Raw genomic sequence first — 21959 nt, forward strand, 5'->3', positions numbered from 1 at the left:
ACTTGCGCTCTCAAGCTTAGTTCAAGAGTTAAATCTTGTGTCCACAAGTCAGTCTTCGGTCTGCCTTTTCTAAGCAGATGGCACTCTGCTAGATGCATCCCCATTTGGAGGCTTGTTATACTCCGCCTCTGAATGCTTAAGGTTCAGTCTAGCAAAAATAATATCAAAACCTATGATCCCTCATGGCTCTCAAGTTCTCTTTTGCAGTATCCAGTCGCCCTTGGCTAAATAAAAAATTTGAGAACCATTAATATCATATACAAGGCATCAAATCCAGCCGAGCTGTAATCCTCTGCTACGTGGGATGTTGACCTTCCTCATCTCAAATCTCCTTGGCTACTCTTCCCATCTACTACTCCTACTCCTCGATGGCCTCCTGAAGGTGCGTCCCTCTGAAACTGTCAAAGGTTACTTTTGTCATCATTGGAATATATAAAAAATTGGTGTTAAGATTTCGTGCAGGTCATATATTTCACTATTATTTCACTGTTGGAATTTGTAATTATGGTGGTTTCTAGGGTGCGATAAATCCACAATGGGTCTTTACCTTAACTATCTACTAAATTTCACTTTCTCAGATTTGTTTTTAAAAGCACTGTTATTTAATTTATCTCAATCATTTTGAAACTGATCAGTTTCTGGGTTATTTATATATTCTTGTCAAGACTAATACTGCTTTGTTTTTTATCTATGCATCGCATCCTGAGCCTGCGAACCCTTACGCCCCGATCAGCTTCTCCGTTTCCAGGAAATGATGTCACCCATGCATTCCCTGATCTGGTGCTGCAACGATGACTGCTCAACGTACCTATTGCTGCACTGAAAGTGAAGGGGTGGTGGACCTCCTCTGCGTTCCAAGGACACTTCTGGCTTGAATCAATCTATGTCAGCTGCAGAATGAGTGTGAAATTCTTGGATTATAAATGTTGAAAGAAAATTATTTGTCAGGTGGAAGCCTAAAAAATTGAGGATGTTCTGGGTTTGTATTGGTATGCGATGGAGCTGCAAAAGTGGTTCGTAAGTTCATTTATATGTTAGTATGTCAATGACGCATAGTAATTCTAGCCGTTGAGCTCGTTCCTAATATTTAGATGGAACTCGATTTCATGGAGGTTTGAGGGCGTTTAATTGGTATGCCAAATGGGAGAAAACTTTGTGGCCGTTAAGCTCGTTATGGTATTGTCGTTGGAGTTCGTAATAATGGAAGTTACTAAGCCTGCGTGAGTAGCATGCATGACGTATATAATGGCGTCGAGCCCGTCATAGTGTGATGGCATCTTAGAATAATGGATGTTACTAAGCTTGTGTGAATATTATGCCAAATGAAATGTTTATGGCCGTTAACCCCGTCATAGTATGTGATGGATGCTTCAAATATGGGGTTATTTCATTCATGGCATAGGATGTCATCGGGAGCATTGTATTGGATGTAAGTTGTGTCATCCTAGGGTCGTCCATGGCGGCTAGAATTATAGTTCCGCACAGCGTTTTGCGGACGTGGGCTTTACGTTCTAAGATCAGGTATGAGTACTTCTTATGTCGGCTCCCATTCATTTCTTCCCTCTCTCTTTGAGGTAGTATGCTCCCCTGGTGAACGGGAGCGGCCCAACGGTCAATGGTGCCGGGTAAACACATAGCAGATACACTAGATAGCATGTTCCCTTCGTAGAGTGGTTCTCGAAGGGAGCGGCCAAACGGTCAATGGTGCCGGGTAAACACATAGCAGATACACTAGATAGAATGTTCCCTTCGTAGAGTGGTTCTCGAAGGGAGCGGCCAAACGGTCAATGGTGCCGGGTAAACACATAGCAGGTACACTAGATAGCATGTTCCCTTCGTAGAGTGGTTCTCGAACGGGAGCGGCCAAACGGTCAATGGTGCCGGGTAAACACATAGCAGATACACTAGATAGCATGTTCCCTTCGTAGAGTGGTTCTCGAAGGGAGCGACCCAGACGGTCAATGGTGCCGGGTAAACACATAGCAGATACACTAGATAGCATGTTCCCTTCGTAGAGTGGTTCTCGAGGGGATCGGCCAAACGGACAATGGTGCCAGGTAAACACATAGCAGATACACTAGATAGCATGTTCCCTTCGTAGAGTGGTTCTCGAAGGAAGCGGCCCAACGGTCAATGGTACCGGGTAAACACATAGCAGTCATACTGGAAAATGAAATGAAATTAAGTGAAAATGGAATGCAGCCAAAAACACACCTCATCTTATTTACACACTGATTATACATTCACATTTTCTTCTTCTGGATGATCTTGGCGTTGGGGGTTTTTGTTACCCTAAAGCGTAAGGAAAATAATTATCTCAAGAGAAGTCCTTCCTCAAGTAGAAGCCGCGAATGATGAGTATAAAATGCATGGTGTTTAAATTGAATCAGGTTGTGTAATCTTGTTGGCTCCCCTCCAGTCTTCTTTTTCTCTCTCTCTCTTCAGATAGTATGCTCCCCTGGTGAACGGGAGCGGCCCAACGGTCAATGGTGCCGGGTAAACACATAGCAGATACACTAGATAGCATGTTCCCTTCGTAGAGTGGTTCTCGAAGGGAGCGGCCAAACGGTCAATGGTGCCGGGTAAACACATAGCAGATACACTAGATAGCATGTTCCCTTCGTAGAGTGGTTCTCGAAGGGAGCGGCCAAACGGTCAATGGTGCCGGGTAAACACATAGCAGATACACTAGATAGAATGTTCCCTTCGTAGAGTGGTTCTCGAAGGGAGCGGCCAAACGGTCAATGGTGCCGGGTAAACACATAGCAGATACACTAGATAGCATGTTCCCTTCGTAGAGTGGTTCTCGAAGGGAGCGGCCAAACGGTCAATGGTGCCGGGTAAACACATAGCAGATACACTAGATAGCATGTTCCCTTCGTAGAGTGGTTCTCGAAGGGAGCGGCCAAACGGTTAATGGTGCCGGGTAAACACATAGCAGATACACTAGATAGCATGTTCCCTTCGTAGAGTGGTTCTCGAAGGGAGCGGCCAAACGGTCAATGGTGCCGGGTAAACACATAGCAGTCATACTGGAAAATGAAATGAAATGAAATGAAATGAAGTGAAAATGGAATGCTGCCGAAAACACACCTCATCTTATTTACACACTGATTATACATTATACATTCACATTTTCTTCTTCTTCTGGATGATCTTGGTGTTGGGGGTTGTTACCCGAAAGTGTATGGAAAAATAATTGTCTCAAGGAATTGAACGGAGCCTTATGCCAAAACGAAGTTGTGAATCAAATTGTGAATGTCATCCTAAAGATGTTGTGAAAACCTAAAGATGTCGTGAAATAAATGTTCTTCTGCAAGAGTTGTCTGACTGAAATAGCGACTCGTCGCATTTCGGGCAGACACTCGGCAGAATTGCAGGTTACTCCCCTAGGGCGGGTCTGTTAATTAACCCACCTGCTTAGCGTCCTATTTAAGTCAGGTGTACAATTGTTCATTCTCTCTTACCTTCAGCGCTCATTCTTTGCCCCTCCCTCCTCCCCGGCTTCCACCTGTGGGCTCCGTTACGGGGGTTGTTACCCGAAAGTGTATGGAAAAATAATTGTCTCAAGGAATTGAACGGAGCCTTATGCCAAAACGAAGTTGTGAATCAAATTGTGAATGTCATCCTAAAGATGTTGTGAAAACCTAAAGATGTCGTGAAATAAATGTTCTTCTGCAAGAGTTGTCTGACTGAAAAGACAAAAAAAGGAGAGAAAATTTACTTTAAATTATAAATGTTTCCCACAGAATAAAGTCCTGAAATTTAGTTTTAAAGCAGCTGCCTTGCCTCTGTTTTTAATGTTCAAACATTTAAACAAGTGAAAAGAAAATGAAGACACAGCCCAAAATGAATCTCAGCAGGCTATTCAGTGTTTATAACTTCTATTTTAGTCTAAATAACATTGTGATATCTATTTCCTATACTTTCCGACTTCTTGCAGATTCCATTAATAAATGGAGGTTTATAAATGGAGTTCTGTGTTTCCTCTTGGTGCTTCTGGAAAAAGAGAAATCATCTCCTATTCATCAAGGGTTTCCCCTGTAAAAAGGTCCTATCTCTTCATGGTCTGCCTTTCATAAGATCAGATGTTTGAGTCTCATTTCCAAAATAGCATATAAAGGAACAAATCTGACATGGTGCCTCTGGCAGCTACTCTCCCCCTCCCCCGCCAGCTCTGTTCCTTTTTTTATTTTTATTTTTTTTAACTAGTCCTGTCCAACAGCTAGGCAGGCAGATGAGAGCTGAGGGCCTCTTGTGTTGGACATATTTTACTTTAACAAGAGGGGTTATTAATCTTCAGACAAACCAAAGGTGTGACTGAATAAACCCCTTTTGTAATTGAGGCCAAACTTTTATTCATTTCAACCACGATTGAAAATCTTTGGTGTTGGACCGGACGGAAAAGGAAAGAAGGGAAGAAGAGGGAGGGATGTCAGAGGGGGGGGGGGGGGGGGGGGGGGGGGGGGGTGATAGTGAGAGAGGGGGGGGTAAGACCATGAAGCAGCATAAAGCAGACAGGTTTACTGGTTGTTTATCATTACGGTACAGTTCAAATGTAGTACAAAAAGGGCGGGGCCTGTTCACACACAGTCAAATATTATCAACACACCTGCTAGCTGCAAAAAGTGTTCACATGTCAACATGTACACAAAACAGATAGTGTTCACGAACGCATACCTATGCCTTTAAGCCAACTAGTGTGAAATCTTTCATTCATTCAATCATGCAAACTATAAGTGCAAAGTGAGCTAACACCTGTGCTCAGGTGAGTGTTTATGTTCTTCTAAAATGGATGGTGGAATGTGAAAAGAAGGAGGAGGAGCGCCCAGCCACCCCCACACCCAGACCCCCGCCACAGCAGCAGCGGCAGCCGGAATTCCCCCAACGCCACACGGGAACAGGCAGGGAACGACCGCCCCCCGGGCGACCAAGACCGCCACCCAGGCCAGGGCCAGCAGGACCGCCGCGAGGCCCCCAGAGCCAGAGAGCAGGGAGTCGCGGAGGGAAAGAGAGCGCCGCCCCAGCCCAGCCAGGAAAGCAGCCCCCCGCCGCGCCGGAAGAGCCCAACGCAGGGCCCCACCGGAGAAGGACGCCCACAGCCCCAGACGAGCACCCCACCACCACCCAGGAGTTCCGGGCATCCCCCCGCCCCAACCCCAGGTACGAGCCAGGACCCCCCAAGGGAGACCCGCTCCGCACTCCAGGCAGCCACCCACCCGGCCCACGGTTGGTCCAGGGAGGAGCAAGGCAGGGGCCCGCCGCCCCCGCCCAAGAGGGGGGAACCCCGGGGAAAAAAGGGTGGCCCACAAGGGGTGTTATAAATATGGCCCGACCAGGCTCGGCCATGTTGGAAGTTTGGCGGGGCCCAGCGCTCAGGGGCAAGGACCAGGACCCACCCCCCAGGGACACGAACACCCCCGGCTCAGGTGTAATATGAACCCCCCCACCGTGCGGAGAGAGCACCGCCGGGCCCAGGGAGCCGGCACCCAAGGGACACGGCCGCCATCGCCAAGGGGCCCGCACCCCCCACCAGGGAAGGGGTAGGGGACAGATGGACCCAGGTCCCACCTTCCTTGCAAAATGTGTGTGCGTGTATGTGTGTATGAGAGGGTGTGTGTGTGCATGTGTGTGTGTTTATGTTGGAATGTATATATTGAAGGGGGAGGGGTGTGTGTACTAAGGAGGGTGCAGTTAAAATTGGCGAGTAGGGCACTAGGGGGACATCTCCTGATTACTCACAGTGATGTCCCCTCACCCTCCCCACCAAGGGGCCCTAAATGTCTAAGGTGTGGTTAAAATTGGCGGGTAGGGTGCCAGGAGGACATCTGCTGCTTGCTTGCAGTGATGTCCAAGCACACCCCCTACCAAGGACCCTTCATGTCTAAGGTGCAAATAAAACCGAAAGAGGGGGGGCCCACTCCATACGGCAACCATAGGAGGGGGGCCACTGCCAAGTAGCCCCCCCCCAAGGCGCATCGCAGGCTAGACCCCCCACCCCCTCACCCTAATATGAGGTTATATGAGGAAGGGGGTAAGTTGGGGACAGCTGGTAGACTGTCCCCCGGTGGTCAAACAGCTGTCCCCCAGCCCCACCCCCAGCAAAGAGGCTAGGGCCACCCAGCCCAGGGGCCCCACCCCCGGAGGCGCCGACACCCCAGGCCCGGCACCACCCACCCCACACAGAGAGACGCCAGCTCTGTTCCTGACGCGACCAGCTGCCACCACTTACCTTCATCACCGCCGTTGCCTCTTAAGGAGCACCTGAACCTCCACTCGACACCAGTTTGCTGTTCCTCCCATGGTGCATAGTTTTTACTTATTGCTCCTCTCGTGTTTGACTCAGGAAACATCTACTCTGGATCTCACCTGGTCGCTGTCCTCTGGTTTCACGCCGTCTCACCTCTGGAATCCTTATGTTGCTCTCCCCCGGCCAGCCGCCGCGCCTCTGTTGGAAAGAAGCCATGACTCACCTTTCTATATAAAGACTTTAAACTCACCTTGTTGTCCGAGTCTCTTTTTGGGTTACAGCATCTGGGTCACTCCGAACTATTGTCCGACCATAACAAAATCTGTCTAAAAACGTACAAAAAAAATCACATTGTCTGACATTGTCACATCTTATCCACTATCTTTCATGTTATCCCCGTTTCAGGGGGCATCAGCCTCTCCTCTCTTTTGTTCTCCCTGTTTTGCTTAAATAGATCATAACCATTTATTACATCATTTAGTTCTTTAAGTAGCCAGGTTTCTGACACCACCATGACACCAAGGTATTTGTTATGGGTGATCTTATATCTTACTGAAGGTCCTGTAGAGATTCTACTATTGAAGGTAACAATGCAGACAGGTTCAGACAGTTCCTTGACGTTCTCTGCAGAATGGTACAGTCCAGGTTTAGGTTCTCACACAGTTATCTTTCAGGATCGGTTACATTTCTTTCATATTGAACAAAATGATGGACTTTAATAAGATTAAAAGTTTAAAAGTTCCTCTACTTTAACTTTTTTCTATTTATTCTTCAATTGTATTTTAGTCTTCAGATTGGTGAAGCACCAAACAAATGAAAGAAAAAAGTACAAATAAATAAACGTTTGGTTTCGTCTTCTATCCAAATCTATCATTTTCGCATCCTTTTTGGCTTGGTCTGGTTTTTCATTTTGTTTTAATCATCACTTTATAGTTCCTTTTTTTTAACTTGTCCTGTCTAACAGCTGAGTAGACAGATTGTGGTTCTTCTGACACACAAGGTATGTCTCTGTATAAACACCTACATTCTTAAACCCCAATATCCCTCCCTCCTTTTCCTAAAAATAAGAGAGCGATATTGGAGACAGGGGGAAAAGGAGAGTTAAGGTAATCTGGAAGATTATTATAGAGGTGGTGGTGGTGGGGGGTAGAATCATTAAGCATCAAAAAGCTGGAGGTTTATCATCATTACTGTATGGTGTGAATGTTAGCCAAAAGGGGCGGGGCCTGTCCACTCATAATCAAACGTTACAAACATACCTTGTGGCCCCAAAAGTCTTCTCATACAATCATGTCAATATGTTCACAACACAACTACAGTTCACACACATATGTGCATACAAACAACATGTAAAGCATTTCATTCTGTCACACATACTATTGTGCAAAGGTGAGATAGCACCTGTGCTAGAGCAAGTGTTTATGTTCTGCTGAGGTGGATGATGGAATGTAAAAGAAAGAGGGGGAGTGCCCAGATGTCCCAACACCAAGACCCCCACCAAAGTGTTAGCGGATGCCAGGGCCCCCCGACACCGGCGTAATAATCTGCCCGCCGAACAGTCCAGCCACACTCAGACCAGAGATCAGCAGGACCGCTGCAAGGGCCCTCTGCGCCAAAGAGCAGGGAGGTACAGGAGCATGGAGAGTGCGGGTCTGAGCCCAGCCAGGAGGACAGCCCTCCAACCGCCCCCCCCCCCCCCTCCCCCCCCAGTCCCAGATGAGTAGCTCACCACCACCTGGGAGTTCCGGGGATCCCCCCCTCCGCAACCCCAGTCACGAGCTCCAGGCAACCACCCACTCTCCCCATGGGAGGTTGGGGAGAGAGCAAGACAGTGGCCACGTACCTGTGCCCATGAGGAGGGCATCCAAGAGAGGTGGGAGTCTCTGGGGAGTGTAATAAACATTGTCCAACCACACTCACTCACAGTGGGTTTTTGGAGGGGGCCAGCGCTCAAGGGCAAGGACCAACACCAGCACAACAGGACCAACACCAGCACAACAGGGACACGGACACCTCCTGGCTCAGATCTGATATGATCCCCGGTTGGTGGTCCCGCCAGATAACGCCGGGATCCCTCTCCCTAGCGTGGAGAAGGGTCTGCCCGGCCCCGGAATCCAGCACTCAAGGGACACTGCCCCTGTGTGTAATAAAGGGTGCCATTAAAATTGGGGGGTAGAAAGCTGAGAAGACATCTCCTGCTTGCTGGCAGTCATGTCATTTACCGAGCGCAGCTGTCTGGAGCTCACTGCTCCCCTGGGAGATCGGTCAAATGCAGAGGACAAATTTCACACACCTATTGCGTGACAGCTAATTGGACTTCAATGCTGGCTATGTGACATACTGTGAATCATTGACCGTTTATGTGATCAATGTGAATCAGCTGATTCTGACACGGCTAAAAGCAGCTTTCTATAGGAACTTTGCATCGATATGCAACACATTGCTAAAGCCTTTGTGCCAGGCACCTGTACATGTGTTAACCTGCAGGGGTGCAGCGAGTTTTTGGGTCTTCTGGGCCCGTGAAGTATGAAGAGGAGCGACTGCATCTCAAGAGGAGCGCAGGACTTTTTTGCAGTTCCATTGAAGCTCGAACAGCCACCTCAAGAGACAGTGAGTGTGGAGAATGCATCTTGAAGTATTTGAAAGGATAATGTATGTTGCATGCCTTTTTACGTACGGCCGATGGTGTTGTATGGTGCCCTTTAGATAGCATTTCAGTCAATGGTGTTATCGGTTTCATGGCCTGCTGTTTCAGTGGAGAGTCATATAAGACTTGAAGACTTGTCCACGTGTAGTTCACCTTGTGGTGCCACTTCTCCATCTTTCTCCCTTGCTGCAGTCCTGGTGTGATGTGTTGTCACCTAACCAGTAATCACTAAGTCATCCATTCTTGGATTTTCTTCCAGGTCATCCACTCTTTTCTGGAGATCTTCAAATGTTTTGTCCCCTTTGTGATCACCATCTTTATTGGACTGCCTTTGTCTATTAAGTCCTTTAAGTCGTGTTTTTCATCAACCTTTTTAATTCTCATTACGGAGCGGTATGTTTCTGACTGCCGATTCATGACCTCTGGTGTAAAATGAGTCAAATGTGGCCTGCAGGTCTCTCTATCTTCTTCTGCTTCTTTCATGGCCTCCTGGATGAGTCCACCTTGTGGTCTTGGACATTGTTTGGCCATTTGCTGTGTTCAGCTTTGTCCATGTGTGGATGAAGGATCTCACTGTAGTTATATGGAGATCCATGTCTCAGAACTCATGCATAGAAAGATGAAAATAGGTGGGTACAAATATTACTGATCCCAGGTTGGAAATTTAGGGATGGCACAAACTTTGGTTCTGCTCTGGTGGTCTCAAGCTGTACTATTTTATTAAATGAATTAGTTTGAATAACTGAGGTGAGACAGACATTTGAAAAAACACATTTCACAGCAGAAAGGAGATGTTTGAGCGGTGTTTGTCATTTCCCAAACTTTTCATGTGCAAACATCAAATTTGATCAAACTTCAGGAAGCAGCATTTCAAAAATGTTGCTCAAAAAAGGAAGCAAAAGGTAAACAGAAACTGTCCACATTTGTTGGGAAACTCCGATATTTTATGATCTTGGAGTTTTGTTTCCACATTCTGATTCTCGGCAGTGACTCACACGCAGGCGGGGTTTGGGGGTTGTGGTCTAGATTAAAGAAAACAGGAGGACGGTAAAGTTGTGTGTGAGTTTATGTCCAGCTGCGGTGAACATGCTGCTGCTGCTGCTGCTGCTGCTGCCGGTGAGTGCATTTCCCTCTCTGGAACTACATCCATTCCCTAATTCTTTCAAAGCAGCATTAAAGGGGTGTTTGTGTGTGACTGCAGGGGGGCGCCCAGACTCAGCGCGTGCTGGGAAAGAAAGAGGGCAGCTCATGTCAGTGTGAGGTGAACTCCACCTGGTGGTTGTTTCCTGCCGGGAAGTTCGAGGCGACGCTGCAGCAGGTGCAGACCTGCGAGGCCAGTGTGATCAACCTGCTGTCACAGGTGAGAGAGATTTAAAGTGTTGGTTCCCCTCCATAAACGTAGGAAGAACCCAGAGCACTAACAAACAACTGATGAGGTGGTGCAGGTGCAGTTCTGATCGAGTTCTCTGATGATGATTTGCAGACTGCAGCTTTCAGACATTTGCTTTTTCCAGTTCAGATATTTCTCTTCTTCTTTTGTAAAGATGCAGAAGAAAAAGAGAACTTCCTCCTGATTATCAAGTCAAGGGAAATATCAATCCATGTACTTGAGTACAGACTTGTTTTCTTTAGGTTCGGGAACTCCATGCTCTGAAAATTACTGTGATCATTTCAGTTCTTATGCTTCCACCACAGCTTGGAGCAGAAGAAAAAGATTTAGTCATCTCTGCTCATTTCTTAGGGTGCATTCAGACTGAAATTTTCCTCCGAATTATCAGGGAAAACAAACTCTGGTTCTCATTAATCAAACCAAATATGTCCAGTCTGAATACACCCTTTGTTAACTTCCATCCAGATTCAGTCCCCAACAGCTGAGCTACACATGTGTTTCCCTGCAGGTGATGGTCTCCAACGAGAGTCTTCCTGACATCCAGGCCCAGATGGATAACGCGACGGCCCGCCTGCAGCCGTTCCAGTACCTGCGCCATCAGGGCCTGTACACAGCGCTGTCCCTCCGCAAGCTAGGCCAGGAGCTCAGCCAGCTGGAGGCCGATATCGGCACCATTCACAGGCAGCAGAACACCGCCCAGACCCAGAAACTCTCCACTGAGGTGAGATTAAAAATAAAATCATTAACATGTCCAGCCCTGTTTGCTTTAAGAGCTGTCGCTGCGCAGCTCTTTGGAATTTGACTTCTTTCTATTTCTTGTAGCCACACACTGCAATGCGTGTGATTACTGTCCTGCTAACTGACACGCCTTCACTTCTCAAATTTACATCCACAGCTCCTGCAAGACCCAGTGTTTCAATTACACACTGATGTAAAATCCTAGATCTAATCATGGTCACACCATCACCACTGATTTAAGATTGTCCTGCTTATCCAATGAATCAATCAATCAATTGTTTTATTTCAAATCAGAACAACAATTACATAAAATAAAAGAAGTCAATACAAGACTTTGAAAATTTGATTTGAAAGGGGATGGGAAGAAGCTTAAGCTCATAGGAGTCCAATCCCCCACTCAACACCACTCCTAACCGACAACAACAAAATCAAGCATTTAACATAACGTTAACACACTACATACACAAGACAAAGACAGAGGACCCAAAAACTCCGACCACACCCACGTAAAAGAGAAGGAAAAAATAAAAATAAAAAAGGGAAGAAAGGAACAGAACACCTCAGCTGAAAAAGAAACGAGAACAAACCAAAACATACCAACAACACGAATAAGCATATATAAACACGTTCTTTTGTCTTTTCCTCCTCACTCTTCCTTCATCATCCCCCCCTTCCCTCCCTTTTCTTCCCTCTTTCCTTACTTCTTCCTTCCTTCCCCCCTCTCTTTCTTCCTCCTACATGTATTTTTTTTCTTTTTCATCCTTTTCCTTTCCCTCTCCCATAGCTGATGGAGATTCAATAGAGAAAAAAAGAAAAAACCCAATACTTGTAGATGTCAAACATGCTTGTAAAACAGGAATACCATAGCCCAACTGTATTCCTAAGCCTGTTCATCATTCGTGGTACTTATTCATTAAGTATCTTTTAAAGAAACATTTAAACTGGACAAGACTTTTACAAGTTTTCATATCATCCGGCAGATCGTTCCATAGTGTGACACCCTTCACTGAGATACACATGGATTTTAGGGTTGTCCTTACTTTAGGTTGATAAAATTTGTGGGTTCCTCTCAGGTTGTAATTACTTACCGCATCACTGCTTTGAAACAAAGTTTGAATATTAGATGGCAGAGAATTTATTCATACTTTATACATGATTTGAGCAGTTTTAAAATCAACCAAATCCTATAATTTTAAATTAAATGTATTAAGAAAAAGTGAATTGGTGTGCTCATTATATTTAACTTTGTGAACTAATCTGATGGCTCGCTTTTGGAGTATAATTAGAGGATGCAGATTTGTTTTGTAACAATTTCCCCACACTTCAATACAGTAATTCAAATATGCCGTTATGAAGGAGTGATGCAAAATAAGCAAGGCGTATTGATTAAGCATTGAGCTACATCTTTTCATCACTCCAACACATTGAGCCACTTTTGAACGTAAATACTGTATGTGAGGTTTCCAACAAAGTTTATCATCTATATCTACACCCAAAAACACATGTTTTTGCACTTTCTCAATAGCTGTATCGTTGTTAATAACTTGGACAGGCACTTCCTTACTCTGTCTCCTAAATAGCATAAATTTAGCCTTTTTAGATTCAAAGATATCTTATTCCTACTATACCAATATTTTAACTTGTAAAATTCCTGAGTTATTTCACTTAGAAGTTTCTCTAAATTCTCCCCTGAACAAACAATGTGGTATCATCCACAAAAAGTATGAATTTCATAATTTGTGATAATTTACATATATCGTTAATATAAAGTAAAAACATAGTTGGTCCAAGAATTGAACCTTGAGGTACACCACATTTTCCTATTTTTTGATTTATAATTACCAATTTGTACAAACTGTTGTCTTTAACCAGTTTTGTGTCAGTCCTCTGATTCAATACTTTACCAATTTATTCAGTAAAATATGATGGTCAGTCGTATCAAACGCTTTCTGTAGATCTTTAAAAATTCCAATGATGAATTTATTTTTTTCAATACAATTAGTTATCTCTTTGACAAGTTCAATTATGGCAAGTGATGTAGATCTTCGTAGTCGAAATCCATATTGACTGTTAAATGGCAAATTATTTTTCTCTATAAAATTAATTAATCTTGAATTAAATAGTTTCTCCAATATTTTAGAAAGCTGAGGCAAAAGGGAAATTGGACGGTAATTGGTAAAACAATGCCTATCTCCAGTTTTAAATAAAGGAATTACTTTGGGAGTTTTCATTTTGGTGGGAAACTGTCCACATTTAAATGACAAATTGAAAATATACGCGAGTGGTTTGCTAATAGCTTCAGCAACATCTTTAATTGTTGTCATATCAACGCTATCAGCATCCTGGGATATTTTATTACTATATGTCTTGATGGTCTCCAATACCTCCTCCTCATTAGTAGGTGTGAGAAACATAGTATTTGAATTGATCTGAATTCTTCCACTTTCGGCTTCTCCCATCAGGGGTCGCCACAGCGAACGAGTCGCATGGTAAATTTGGCAATGTTTTACGCCGGATGCCCTTCCTGACGCAACCTTCTCAAACCGGGCTTGGAACTGGCAGAGGTAGGGAAGGGAACAGGGAGCAGCCCGGAGTCGAACCCGGGTTTCACGGACGGAAGGCGCCGCAAACCAGCACGAGCTAAACCGGCTCCGCTAAACTGACTGAATTGATCTGAATTGAAGAACATAAACACTCACCTGAGCACAGGTGTTAGCTCACCTTTGCACTAACAGTTTGCATGATTGAATGACTGAAATATTTCACACTAGTTGGTTTTAAGGCATAAGTATGCGTGTGTGAACACTATCTGTTTTGTGTACATGTCGACAGGTGGACATTTTTGCAGCTAGCAGGTGTGTTTATAACATTTGAGTGTGTGTGTGGACGGGCCCCGCCCTTTTTGTACTACATTTGAACCTTACCATAATGATTAACAACCAGTAAACCTGTCTGCTCTATGCTGCTCCATGGTCTTATCCCCCTTCCCCTCCTATTATCACCCCCCTACCCCCCCTCTCTCTAACGTCCCTCTCTCTTCTTCCCTTCTTTCCTTTTCCGTCCGGTCCAACACCAAAGATTTTCAAATATGATAGAAATTAATAAAGTTTGGCCTCAATTACAAAAGGGGTTTATTCAGACATACCTTTGGTTTGTCTAAGGATTAATAACCCCTCTTGTTAAAGTAAAATATGTCCAACACAAGAGGCCATCAGCTCTCATCTGTCTGCCCAGCTGTTGGACAGGACAAGTTAGAAAAAAAACAACAAAAAAAAAACAACATAGTATTTGAATTGATCTCAATCAAATTACATGGTGATTCATCACCAGTTTCAATTTGTCGGGCTAGTTCAGGTCCAATATACACAAAAATCCTATTAAATCTTTCTGCAATTTCTTGTTTATCACTAATAACAAGCCATCTTCCACAAAATTCTCAGGATACAATGAAGTGTTTGAACTTCTCCCTAGTATTTTGTTCAATGTCTTCCAAATTCCCTGAATGTTGACTTTGTTACTATCTAGTAATTTAGAGAAATTATCTTTTTTCCTTTCTCTCAAAAATATGTATTAATTTATTTTTGTATTTTTTTTATACTTCAGTTCTGCCTCAGTGGTCCTGTATTTCAGAAATTGTTTATATAAATAATTTTTCTTTTTGCATGCATTTATCAGTCCATTTGTTAACCATGGAGTATTTAAATGTTTGTTCTTTTTTGCATTTTCTAATTGGTCAATTTTTGTCATAGTATAAACTGAAAACTTCCATGAAGGAGTTGTAATCTATGTTTACATCTGACTCATTGTAAATAGAATCCCGGTTGTAGAAGGATAGATCCCTCCTTAAACGTTTTAGAGACTGGTCAGATTTAATCCTACAGTATGTGACATCATTTTGATTGCTTATTTTATATCTGACATCACATACCATAAACATGGGAAGATGATCACTAATCTCATTTAGGAATACACTGCTAACCATTTTAAGTATCAAAAATATTCGAAAAAAAATGATCAATTAAAGTGGCACTGTGTGTTGTTATTCTGGTTGGTATTGTAATGAGAGGATGCAAATTAATGCTATACATAGTGCCCATGAAATCTGTCTTTTTGCGTTTGTTTGGATTTAATAAGTCTATATTGTAATCACCACAGATTATAATATCTTTAAGTTCTTTAATAGTAAATAACTATTCCATCCATTCATTAAATAACTTAATGTCTGATCCCGGTGCTCTGTAAACACAGCTTACAAGAATATTTCTCCTTTTCTGAAACACAATTTCAACTGTGATGCATTCACATATTTCATTCACAACAAAAGACATATTTTCAATAAGTTGACAATGCATGTTTTTATCAACATATAAGGCCATCCCGCCTCCTTTCTTACATTATCTACTCTTAAAAAACAATTCATAGCCACACATTTGAAAATCGGTACCTCCCCAAACAATTTAAGAATCTTCTTCATCAGGGCGGCAGTGGCTCAGGCGGTTGAGCAGGTTGTCGAATGATCGAAGGATCAGCGGTTCGTTCCCCACTCCCCCCAGCCAACTGTTGTTGTGTCCTTGGGCAAGACACTTCACCCTCCTTGCCTCCAGTGTGGCTCCACTGGCATGTGCATGAATGATCCTGGTGATGGTCAGAGGGGCCGTAGGCACAAACTGGGAGCCACGCCTCTGTCAGTCTGCCCCAGGGCAGCTGAGGCTACATCAGTAGATACCATCACCAAGTATGAATGAATGATGGACACACTGGAAGTGCTTTGAGTGTCTGGAAAAGCACAGATAAATCTAATTCATTATTATTATTTATCATAAACATACACTCACCAGTCACTTTATTAGGTGCTGCTCCATAGTCCCGGGTTGGATTCCCTTTTGCCTTTAGAGCTGCTTTAATCCTTGGTGGCACAGATTCAACAAGGTACTGGAAACATTCCTCAGAGAGTTTGGTCCATATAGACATGATGGCATCACAGCTGCTGCAGATTTGTCGTCGGAACATCCATGATGCCAATCTCCCAATTCACTACATCTCAAAGGTTCTCTATTGGGTTGAGATCTGGTGACTCTGAAGACCGTTTGAGTCCAGGAAAGTCATTGTCATGTCCAAGAAAGCAGTCTGAGATGATTCCAGCTTTATGACATGCCGCCTTATCCTGCTGGAAGTAGCATCAGAAGATGTTACACTGTGGTCATGAAGGGATGGACATGGTCAGCAACAAATCTCAGGTAGACTGTGGCGTTGGAACCATGTTCAGTTGGTACTAAGGGGTCTAAAGTGTTCCAAGAAAACATCCCCCACACCACCACCACCACCGGCCTGAACCGTTGATACCATGCAGGATGGATCCATTCTTTCATGGTGTTGATGCCAAATTCTGACCCTACCATCTGAATGTGGCATCAGAAATGGAGACTCGTCAGACCAGACAATGTTTTTCCATCTTCTATAGGCCAGTTTTGGTGAGTCTGTGTGAATTGTAGCTTCAGTTTCCTGTTCTTAGCTGACAGGAGTGAAACCCGGTGTGGTCTTCTGCTGCTGTAGACCTTCTGGCTCAAGGCTGAAAATGTTGTGCATTCAGAGATGCTCTTCTACAGATCTTGGTTGGAACAAGTGGCTATTTGACTTCCTGTTTTCTTTCTATCAGCTAGAACCAGTCTGGCCATTCTCCTCTGACCTTTGGCATCAACAAGACATTTCTCTCCACGGAACTGCTCACTGAATATTTTCTCTTTCTCTGACCATTCTCTGTAAACTCTAGAAATGGTTGTGGGTAAAATCCCAGAAGATCAGCAGTTTCTGAAATCCTCAGACAAGCCCGTCTGGCACCAACAACCATGTCACGTTCATCGTCACCTTTCTTCTCCAATCTGGTCCTCTGTTTGAACTGCAGCAGATAGTCTTGACTGTGTCTACATGCCTGAATGTTTTGTCACACTGCAGCTACATACAATCTACTCATTGTTCGCATACTGTATGACATTTCACTCTTTTGTGATACAAGAATAATATACTTATTTCTTAAGTGTTTCTTGCGTTCGTTATTTTTCGATGCGCGTCACGTCAATCTGCCCGTCTCACATCACCTACAGCCCCTCCAACAGGGAGGGTGGAATGTCTTGCACAGGGACCCAATGATGGGTGGAGCGGGAATTGAACTGCCGACCCATCAAACATTGGCAGACCTGCTCAACCACCTGAGCCACTGCCGCCCTACACATGTAAACACATGTAATTCTCATTTCCAAAAACACCCAAATCTCATTTTATGAGCATGCATATTTACAAATAATAATGTTTTGTTTTGTATATGTATATATTTATCAATAATCATGTTTCTGTATTTATATGTAAACTCTTTTATGTTTATACTTTGTATCACGGCATTTACTGGTTCTGTTCCAAAGCTTCACTCCACATATTGAAATACAATTTTTTTTTTTTTTCCGACGTTCTTTATGCATGAGAAATTCATTTTTGAGATTGTATTTTTCCTCCCTTGAATGTTGGTGATGTTTGTTTGCTCTGCCGCTGATGCTTCTCTGGGCTTCATCCATTTTAAGACTCCAGGCACAAATTCTTTTGCAAACAAGGTGCAGGCTGCATGGTGGCGCAGTGGTTAGCACTCTTGCCTCACAGCAAGAAGGCCCCTGGTTCAAGTCCCAGCTGGAGGACCTGAATTACAACATCAATGGGGGACCTTTCTGTGTGGAGTTTGCATGTTCTCCCCGTGCATGAGTGGGTTTTCTCCGGGGACTCTGGCTTCCTCCCCATATGTCCAAAAACATGCTTCATAGGTTAATTGTCCCTAGGTGTGAATGTGAGAGTGGGTGTGTGATGGTGGACACTCTACCCTGCGACAGACAGCAAACCTGTCCAGGGTGTCCCCTGCCTTTGCCCACAACTGTATAGGATGAGCTCCAGCAGCCCTGTGACCCCAAAAGGGAATAAACAGAAGAAGATGAATATATGAGTCACAGGAATTTCAAAAATACATCTTGCAGGTATACCTGCACCAGAAACAAATGCTAACCTGCTGCAGCTCGTTGTGTTTCTAAACATGCTACAGGGAAGCAGTGACCACGGAGGGTTAAAGAGTGCTGTCCTCCTCAGACGCATGTCAATTAGTAAAAAATGTCTCTTTGTGTTTTCAGGTGGAAAAACTGCAAAACGACGTGAGTCTGATGCACAATGCAGACATAGTTAACATGAGGTCTGTCAGAGAAAAGGTGCGTTACCTGAAGAACAGCGTCCAGTCCTGCAAAACAATCCCCAAAGACTTTGCAAGTAAGTTTCAATTGCAGGAAAGATATGAAAAAGCAACAGTAATTGATCAATGAATACAATAAGAAGAAAGACGTTAATATGCTAAATAATAAATACAAATGGTGGTTTTGAAGAGTCTGTATTATCATGAAAACAGTCTTTATAGAGTAAAAGTCTTGGTTCATCCTGCTAATATTAAGGGCTTCCTCAAATGCAGCACATAGGAGTTATGTGTTTCTTGAGCTACATTCACACCCCCCTCAGCAACATGCATTAAAGTGCCCATTGACTTTTTAAAAGTAACGTCTAGGTAAATGCACATAAAGGCACACATCAGGCTTCCACGTTCAAGACTTTCGCGTTCACATGTAGCTATGCACAAGTTTCTATGTTTGCTTTTGGACTCTACATACAACCATTGAACATCTGTTGTAAACCTGTAGGTAATTAGGGACTCAGATTTGGTAATCCCTTTTAATTCCTGGAAGTGCCAGCTGTTTGAAAAAGGATCATGAAGGAGAAATAAATGGGGTTTTTCCCGGCTAGTATTTTATGACACCAATTCTTTCATATATTGGAATTGAGCTGTGAAAGAAAAAGCCTGGAACAAGATTCATTAAAATTTACCCCCATTTGACATTTCACACCAAGACCCTTCTAGGTGGTAGACATGCGCTAGTGTACGGTAGAAAAAGAAAAGAAGAAGAAGCCCCTTCCTGCTTGTCAAGTGTGAACACCACAGGCTAAATGCACTGCATGTGTGTTAAGCAGGGCGTAAATTTAAGGGGGGCGCCATCTCCGTGCTTGGAAGAAAAAAAAAAGTGCCACTATCAGTTTTCTATTATCTGTTATTTCACATGTTCTAGAAATGGTTGTTTCACAGCTCCTGTCATAGAGAAGGAGTTTCTGTCTTAGAGAAGGAGCCGCAAATGTATGAGAGTAAGTTAGGAGTAAGTTAGTGTAGAACCGCCACTGGTTACATACCAGGTGTAAATGTAGCATTACAGATGCCAAGAAAGATTCTAAAATATCCTTTCATAGGAAGGAAACACTGCAATGTACAATTTTGAGACAACTGAGTAAACCTCCAAAATCATATTTACATAATATCCACCATATCTTTTCTTCCTGTTTAGTCTTTCCAAAAAAATGCTTAACCTGTTTGTGTAAATCTTTTCATGCATGTTGTAGATCTAATAAGTAGAAGTGCTGTAATCTACTACGGTAGATTTAAATTCTTTGAGAGAATTTCTGTGAACCTTTTCAGTTTTTTGCATTTCTTTTTACGTTTCAGCAAATGTTGACCTTGTTAACTCATTTACCAATTAGCTTCAGCAGTTTCAGCATGCAGCATTACATCTGCATTATCACACATGTTTTTACATAATCTTTCTAATCTGAGATTTATTGGTCACAGTTTGGTTCTCCCATAGTGAAATGTTAACATCTCTAAAACACTAAATCAATATCTACAGTTGCTGCTTACTATGAGTTTAGGATGAATTTCTGTGGTTTGGGTTTCTTGTGTGATAGTTTTATGGTGGTCTTGTGGAGAATCTGACTTTAGAAAACCTTTTCTCTGTTTGCAGGTCAGAGTAGGTACTGCCTGAAGGGCCTGATGAAGCGCATCAGTGACCCAGTCGCTACAAAAATCAGCCCCTATGGAAAGAGCTACATCTCTGGTTCCTGGGGCAAACAGGCAAAGATGGACAGTGAGGGACAAAAGAACAGTTACTGGGTTCAGCCTCTGATGAGCAGCCACATTTATGGAAACACGCTACGCGTTTACCAGAACCTTGAGGACTTCATGTCTTCCTCCAGACACAGAGACTTCACCTTTGCTCCATCCTACACCCATTCCAACTCGATAGAAGGTCCCAGTGCTGTACTGTACGGTGAGGCTCTGTACTATCACTGCTACCGCTCTCCAGACATCTGCCGCTACGACCTGAATACCAACGCCATCAAACGAGCTAAACTTCCAGGAACCACAGATGAATACAACAACAAGTTTCCCTACTGTTACTATGACTGCCGCAGCCACAGCGATGTGGACATAGAGGCAGACGAAACTGGACTGTGGGCCATTTACGCCACCATGAGTAACCATGGTAACCTTGTGGTGAGCAAGTTGGTTTGGGACGAGGACGCTCAGATGCTCAACGTGACACACACATGGGAGACAAGACTATTCAAGAAGGCAGTTAGTAATGCTTTCATGGCATGCGGCGTGCTGTACGCCACTCGTTACGTCAATGAAGACCAAGAAGAAGTCTTCTACGCCTTTGACACTGCTACTGGGAAAGAGGACAACTCCATGGCCATGCCAATGCAGAAGGTAGCTAAAGGCATGGCCAGCCTGAGCTACAACCCAACCAACAAGCAGATCTACATGTACAATGATGGATACCTGCTGGCCTATCAGGCGCACTTCTGAACGCAGGCTTACATAAACACAACACTTGACTTGTTCATGATACTGTTAGACAGAAATGTTTATGTTGTGTTTATATGTCAAATCAGTAATAGTTTTTTGGTATGGTATCATTTTTATTTTTGTTCTTTAAAATAATTCATTAAAAACATTGGTTTATAAATACACGTTTCAATCGGTTCATCTATGTTGCACATGAAAAAAACCTTAGTTAGTCAAAAGAGCCATAGAGGAAATAAATAAGCTTTTCTACCTTCCTTGAATGCCCAAAGCGCTTTATTGTCACAGTACCATTTATCCATGCACACACACATTCACACACTGATTGCAGCCTCACTGCTGAACACTTTCACCAACTCATAACCACCAGGACGAACGAGGGGTTCAATGCCTTCCCCAAGGACACTCGACACATGGATGGGCAAGGCAAGAATCGAACCTGCAATACTCTGAGCAGAGGCTGACTGCTCTTCCTCTGATCCACAGCTGCCCAAAACAGGAATCTGGTTAAAAGAGCCAGACATCTAAGTAATTTGATTCTTTTTTTGTCTTTTGGTTGCATTCTGCACCATTTGCACTGATTAAATGTGAAAGTGAATTTCAGTGATCAATTTAACAGGTGATAGGTTAGAGTTGGTGTAGTGGTTAGCACAATTGCAGCACACTGAGAAATCCCTGATTCAAATCCTGACTAGGATCTTTCTTTGTGGAGTTTGCACGTTCTGGTCTGTCATGTGTGGGTTTTCTACGGTTTCCTCCAACAGACCAAATACATGCCACAGAAGTTAGTACTTGGTTTAAAATTGTCCTTTAGATGTGAATGTGTGATTGAGTGGCTCTGCAACAGACTGGTGGCCTGTTCAGAGTGTACCCCGCCTTCTTCCAACAGTAGCAAGGTTCATTCCAGTAACCCTTTGACCCCACAAGGGTTTAAATAGGTTCTGATGATGGATGGATGGATGGATGGATGGATGGATGGATGGATGGACGGATGGATGGATGGATGGAGGAGCTTATGGCAGAGGGCCAACAGAGGTCTTAACACATAAGTAGAATTTGGAACTCAAGTCCAGGCAATCCAAATTATTTCTGTCAGCCAAAATCCAAATTTAAGCTACAAAACTGAGGTCTGGGCAACAGGAAAAGCTTGGGATGTTTTGCCCGAGCCCCCCTTCTCAACTCCGCCTAGAGCTTATGAACCGGAAGTCCTAGTCGAGCTGGCATT

At 43.7% G+C, this 21959-nt stretch overlaps 1 protein-coding gene across 1 annotated transcript; it reads left to right on the plus strand.

Annotated features, from left to right (window-relative positions):
- Positions 1-9883: 9883 nt before the first annotated feature.
- Positions 9884-20897, plus strand: LOC101170656 (olfactomedin). Its single transcript, XM_004086257.5, has 5 exons — positions 9884-10013; positions 10099-10257; positions 10796-11008; positions 18189-18321; positions 19890-20897. Exons 1-5 carry the CDS (start codon positions 9984-9986, stop codon positions 20735-20737), a joined length of 1383 nt encoding a protein of 460 aa, XP_004086305.1. The 5' UTR covers positions 9884-9983; the 3' UTR covers positions 20738-20897.
- Positions 20898-21959: the final 1062 nt, after the last annotated feature.

The sequence above is a fragment of the Oryzias latipes genome, chromosome 6 (assembly GCF_053564925.1).
Source record: "Oryzias latipes strain Hd-rR chromosome 6, Olatipes_Hd-rR_3.1".
Classification (NCBI taxonomy): Eukaryota; Metazoa; Chordata; class Actinopteri; order Beloniformes; family Adrianichthyidae; genus Oryzias; species Oryzias latipes.